The 6,369-nt window shown below is 63.2% G+C and overlaps 1 protein-coding gene across 1 annotated transcript in view; it reads right to left on the bottom strand.

Annotated features, from left to right (window-relative positions):
• MYOM2 (myomesin 2) overlaps positions 1–6,369 on the bottom strand; it is a 71,473-nt gene that overhangs the window by 16,048 nt on the left and 49,056 nt on the right. Inside the window, exons 21-22 of the mRNA XM_014528689.1 lie at positions 4,016–4,172; positions 3,791–3,897 (exon numbers count right to left, since the gene is read on the bottom strand). Coding sequence (XP_014384175.1) covers positions 3,791–3,897; positions 4,016–4,172 — 264 coding nt within the window. The remainder of the gene's footprint in view (positions 1–3,790; positions 3,898–4,015; positions 4,173–6,369) is intronic.

Genomic DNA, 6,369 nt, shown 5'->3' with positions numbered 1-6,369 from the left:
TGTGGGTGGAGCAGGTGGTGCAGGGGCGTGGGGTGGGGTGGGGTGGAGCGTGGGTAAGGTCCCGGGAGAGAGGTCTGTTCCGGGGTTTGCACAGGAACTCTGTCCTCGGGTTGGCCTGGCTGCGAAGGGGCTGGTGGTGGCGGCTGCCGCCCCCTTTCTGAGCGTCCTCTGCGTCTCTCGCCCCAGAGTCCCACCCGAGGGTGTCACCACGAGGACACCCATCCCTCCACAGAGCGCATCGCTCCTGAGAGCGCCCAGGGGCACATTCCGAAGCCCTCCTCGAGCCTCCCCTGCCCCTGCCTCCTGCCCTCCCCCACTCCCTCCCTTCCTAACTGGAATTTAGAAATGAGACCATGGTCACAAAGCCACAATGAGCACGTGTATCTGCACTGAGAGATGAAGCCAGACTTTTCCTGTTGGAAGTGAACAGCCTGGGGGCTGGTCTGACGGGCTCGGACCCCCGACCAGGGCTCAGTAGGGGCGGCCTCAGACCAAGGCGCTGAGCCTGCCGCCCGCTGTCGCCTGAAGTACGTGTACCGTCCACGCTCACTATCGCGTGTGCGGGAAACCATCCTGGCAATGAGTTAAAGTTCAGGCTCAGACGTCACCTGTCACCTCTGAAACGGTGCAGAGGGGGGCACTTTCAGGATTCGTTAAGGGTGTTTTGGGGGCATTTGAAGACCATTGTGCTGGGGTCCAAAGAGGCAGCTTGGAGAGCAGGATCCAGGGACCGCGCACAGCGCACCCCGGACAGCAGACAGGGGGACCCCTTACCCTGCTGAGTCCTGTTACATTTGCAGGAGCCGCCCGCCTTCCCTGCAGGTGCTGCGGCCACCAGAATGCTGCCTCCCGCCCTGGACGGTGGCCTGCCCCCTCCCCTACACTCCCTCCCCGCACCCGTCCTGGGTCAGGCCTCCTGAGGACACGCTCTGAGCGCCGCCAACCAGGATGCGGCTGCTGAGGGGGCCTCCTGCTCCAGGAAGGCGGCCAGAGGGCGGGCACTCGGCCCAGGCCTGGGTCTCAGAGCTGTGGAGACCCGAGGGTTCTGCCCACTGCTGCCCGTTCGCCCACCTCCCTGACGGCTCTTACAGAAATGGCACCCTGCCCGGCAGGCCTGGCTCAGTGGCCGAGCGCCGACCTATGACCCAGGAGGTCACGGTTCGATTCCGGGTCAGAACACATGTGGGCTCATCCCCAGTGGGGGGTGTGCAGGAGGCAGCCGCGCCTTCCCTGCAGGTGCTGCGGCCACCAGAATGCTGCCTCCCGCCCTGGACGGTGGCCTGCCCCCTCCCCTACACTCCCTCCCCGCACCCGTCCTGGGTCAGGCCTCCTGAGGACACGCTCTGAGCGCCGCCAACCAGGATGCGGCTGCTGAGGGGGCCTCCTGCTCCAGGAAGGCGGCCAGAGGGCGGGCACTCGGCCCAGGCCTGGGCCTCAGAGCTGTGGAGACCCGAGGGTTCTGCCCACTGCTGCCCGTTCGCCCACCTCCCTGACGGCTCTTACAGAAATGGCACCCTGCCCGGCAGGCCTGGCTCAGTGGCCGAGCGCCGACCTATGACCCAGGAGGTCACGGTTCGATTCCGGGTCAGAACACATGTGGGCTCATCCCCAGTGGGGGGTGTGCAGGAGGCAGCCGATCCATGACTCTCTCTCATCATGGATGTTTCTATCTTCCTCTCCCTTCCTCTCTCTGAAATGAATTTTTTTTTAAAAAAAAGGACCGTACGGCTGGCCCTCCCTGAAAAACAGCAGGTGAGGGTCGGACAGGTGAGTGAGCCAGGCAGGGAGCGAACCACCTCTGCGCTCTGCCAGCCACCACAGAAGCCACTGCCTTGCCCTGGGGCGTGGGGCACGGTGAGCAGAGGGACGGCCCACTCTTTCTGGCGTCTCCTCCCTGTGAGCGAGGGAGGGATCCGCTATGGCCATTAAGGCTCTCACACACAGGAGACATATACGTGTGTTTTCTCTGTCCCCCAATTACAGGACTTTGGGGGGAACAAGGGGAGCCCCCATGCTTCGTGGGGCCTCGCATCGATGTGAGAACGTCCACGCTAGTGCGCCCGCCGCTGCCCAAGCCACCGAGTGCCACTACCGCTCGCAGGTTCCAGCAGGACGAGGACGGCCCGAGCGGGTGTCATTTCCCAGTGAACATGGGCTTCTCTGCATGGCCCCCTCCCCCGCCTCCCACAGTCACCCCCTCTTCCCAAGGAAGCGAGTCGCCTGGGCCTCGGCGCCCACCTTCGCAAGAGCCCCACATCCGCACACCTCACCTGCCTGGTCCAGCACGAAGCTGGACGACACCCCGTCCGTGTCGCTCACGGACACGGAGTAGGTGCCCAGGTCCCCCTGGTCCGGGCTCTTGAAGTACAGCTTCGAGCTGCGGGCAAGCAGACCGGCGTCAGGACTCCTGCTCGTCCGCGTGTCTAAGGGGCCGCGGCCGCCCCCGCCGGTGCGACTTACTGGTCTCCGACGGTCTCCACCTGGAACTTGTCCTCGTCGGCGATCTCCTCGTAGGCCTTGCACCAGGTGAACTGGGAGGCGTCGGTCATCTCCGGGCAGTCGAAGCTCAGGTAGATGTTGCCCTGCTCGTCCACCCCCGCGCTGACCTCCTTCGTGCCTGCGGAGCGAGCACCGAGGTGACCACGCGGGACGGAGGGACACGCTGTCCTGTGGGCCTTCCCTCAGAGAGGGCCTGACAGGGGGCGGGGGCGGACATGGAGTCAGCTTTGCTCACCGTCCACCTAGACCAGTGATGGTGGCCCAGGAGGTCACGGTTCGATTCCCGGTCAGAACACATGTGGGCTCATCCCCAGGGGGGGGCGTGCAGGAGGCAGCCGATCCATGACTCTCTCTCATCATGGATGTTTCTATCTTCCTCTCCCTTCCTCTCTCTGAAATGAATTTTTTTTAAAAAAAAAGGACCGTACGCCTGGCCCTCCCTGAAGAACAGCAGGTGAGGGCGGACAGGTGAGTGAGCCAGGCAGGGAGCGAACCGCCTCTGCGCTCTGCCATTCCTCTCCCTTCCTCTCTCTGAAATGAATTTTTTTTTAAAAAAAAGGACCGTACGGCTGGCCCTCCCTGAAAAACAGCAGGTGAGGGTCGGACAGGTGAGTGAGCCAGGCAGGGAGCGAACCACCTCTGCGCTCTGCCAGCCACCACAGAAGCCACTGCCTTTCCCCGGGCACGTTGAGGAGGGAATGTCCGCTCTGCGCTCTGCCAGCCACCACAGAAGCCACTGCCTTGCCCTGGGGCGTGGGGCACGGTGAGCAGAGGGACGGCCCACTCTTTCTGGCGTCTCCTCCCTGTGAGCGAGGGAGGGATCCGCTATGGCCATTAAGGCTCTCACACACAGGAGACATACGTGTGTTTTTTCTGTCCCCCAATTACGGGATGTTGGGGGGAATGAGGGGAACCCCCATGCTTCGTGGGGCCTTCGCTATGGCCATTAAGGCTCTCACACACAGGAGACATATACGTGTGTTTTCTCTGTCCCCCAATTACAGGACTTTGGGGGGAACAAGGGGAGCCCCCATGCTTCGTGGGGCCTCGCATCGATGTGAGAACGTCCACGCTAGTGCGCCCGCCGCTGCCCAAGCCACCGAGTGCCACTACCGCTCGCAGGTTCCAGCAGGACGAGGACGGCCCGAGCGGGTGTCATTTCCCAGTGAACATGGGCTTCTCTGCATGGCCCCCTCCCCCGCCTCCCACAGTCACCCCCTCTTCCCAAGGAAGCGAGTCGCCTGGGCCTCGGCGCCCACCTTCGCAAGAGCCCCACATCCGCACACCTCACCTGCCTGGTCCAGCACGAAGCTGGACGACACCCCGTCCGTGTCGCTCACGGACACGGAGTAGGTGCCCAGGTCCCCCTGGTCCGGGCTCTTGAAGTACAGCTTCGAGCTGCGGGCAAGCAGACCGGCGTCAGGACTCCTGCTCGCGTGTCTAAAGACCGGCGTCAGAACTCCTGCTCGTCCGCGTGTCTAAGGGGCCGCGGCCGCCCCCCGCCGGTGCGACTTACTGGTCCCCGACGGTCTCCACCTGGAACTTGTCCTCGTCGGCGATCTCCTCGTAGGCCTTGCACCAGGTGAACTGGGAGGCGTCGGTCATCTCCGGGCAGTCGAAGCTCAGGTAGATGTTGCCCTGCTCGTCCACCCCCGCGCTGACCTCCTTCGTGCCTGCGGAGCGAGCACCGAGGTGACCACGCGGGACGGAGGGACACGCTGTCCTGTGGGCCTTCCCTCAGAGAGGGCCTGACAGGGGGCGGGGGCGGACATGGAGTCAGCTTTGCTCACCGTCCACCTAGACCAGTGATGGTGAACCTTTTGAGCTCGGCGTGTCAGGGTCTCCCCGCTCGCCCCCCGCTCCCCTCCTCTCGGCCCAGCATTTTCGAGGGGGAAGAGGAGACCTTGTTGTTACCTTTTGACCAAGATGGGCACCTGGCCCCTCCCCCGGGCCGGGGAGAATCGCCTGCCTCCGAGGAACTAGGATGGAGGAGACACCCCACCTCCGGGTGAGGGCTGAGGCCAGGCTCACAGAGGCTGCTGGTCGGGGGGACGGGGAGACGGGGAGGCCCAGAGCCAGGACGACGCCAGTGCAGCTGATGCCCAGGGAGAGGAGGAGGGACACCTGCCCTTCCAACCGGCTCCACCCCCCGCAGCTCGGACGCCCGCCCCCCGCATCCTGCGAGCTCCGAACCCCCAGAAGTACGCCCTGGTCCTGGTCGGGTTGTTCAGTGGTTAGACCACTGACCTCAGACCGAAGGGCCTCAGGCTCAACTTCCGGTCAAAGGCACGGACCTCGGCTGCAGGTTCAATCCCTGGCCCCGTTTGGGTCACCAGCGGGAGGTAGCCCATCGATGTGTCTCTCTCACATCAGAGTTTCTCTCTCTGTCTCTCCCTCTAAAAAAAAATCTATGGGAAAAATGTCCTGGGGTGAGGATTAACAAAATAAGTTAAAATTAAAAAAATAAAAACAAAGAAGTATGTCCCTGTCGGGGCCACCCCCTGGGCTCTCCTTACTGGCAACCAAAAATCAGCAGGACCATCACTGAGCTAGACCATTAGGGCCGGGGAGGAGCCAGCCGCTCCAGCCACACAGGGACTGCGGGCCTCACACAGATGGGGGGCTGCACACAGATGGGGGACGCACACAGATGGGGGACGCACACGGATGGGGGCTGCACATGGATAGGAGGTCATACACAGACAGAGAGGCCTCACACGGATGGGGGGCTGTACACGGATGGGGGCTGCACACGGACGGGGGCTTTGCGGTTTGTTCCAAGCCTCCACATTCCTGCACGTGTGGCCGTTTCCCCCTCTGCACGCAGGACCACTGGGCTCACCTTGGCGCTGCCACTCCCGGCCCCGAAGGTCCTTCTCTCCCTGAGGTCGGCCCTGGCCGCTCCCGGGCCCAGCAGCCACGGCCACACCAGGGTCTCCCCGCTCGCCCCCCGCTCCCCTCCTCTCGGCCCAGCATTTTCGAGGGGGAAGAGGAGACCTTGTTGTTACCTTTTGACCAAGATGGGCACCTGGCCCCTCCCCCGGGCCGGGGAGAATCGCCTGCCTCCGAGGAACTAGGATGGAGGAGACACCCCACCTCCGGGTGAGGGCTGAGGCCAGGCTCACAGAGGCTGCTGGTCGGGGGGACGGGGAGACGGGGAGGCCCAGAGCCAGGACGACGCCAGTGCAGCTGATGCCCAGGGAGAGGAGGAGGGACACCTGCCCTTCCAACCGGCTCCACCCCCCGCAGCTCGGACGCCCGCCCCCCGCATCCTGCGAGCTCCGAACCCCCAGAAGTACGCCCTGGTCCTGGTCGGGTTGTTCAGTGGTTAGACCACTGACCTCAGACCGAAGGGCCTCAGGCTCAACTTCCGGTCAAAGGCACGGACCTCGGCTGCAGGTTCAATCCCTGGCCCCGTTTGGGTCACCAGCGGGAGGTAGCCCATCGATGTGTCTCTCTCACATCAGAGTTTCTCTCTCTGTCTCTCCCTCTAAAAAAAAATCTATGGGAAAAATGTCCTGGGGTGAGGATTAACAAAATAAGTTAAAATTAAAAAAATAAAAACAAAGAAGTATGTCCCTGTCGGGGCCACCCCCTGGGCTCTCCTTACTGGCAACCAAAAATCAGCAGGGGCTGCGTCACTTCCTGCCGCAAATCCCCGGTGAGGTCAAAGCCGCCATCACCTGCACACGCTGTGTTAACGTCAAATAAAGGTTCCGCTGATGCCCACACAGATCCAGCGTGCCCTTGCCTGTCCCGGCGGGAGAGCCCGCGGGCCCTGAGAACTCGCTCTGTGTCCCTGCGGTCCACCGGCTTCCAAACCTGTCACCGATCATCCACATTCACGCCCGTAACTCCGGGTCCCCTCGC

The sequence above is a fragment of the Myotis brandtii genome, unplaced genomic scaffold (genome assembly GCF_000412655.1).
Source record: "Myotis brandtii unplaced genomic scaffold, ASM41265v1 scaffold646, whole genome shotgun sequence".
Taxonomy (NCBI): domain Eukaryota; kingdom Metazoa; phylum Chordata; class Mammalia; order Chiroptera; family Vespertilionidae; genus Myotis; species Myotis brandtii.
Note: the sequence above shows the minus strand (reverse complement) of the source record. Positions and strands in the feature narration are given on the sequence as shown.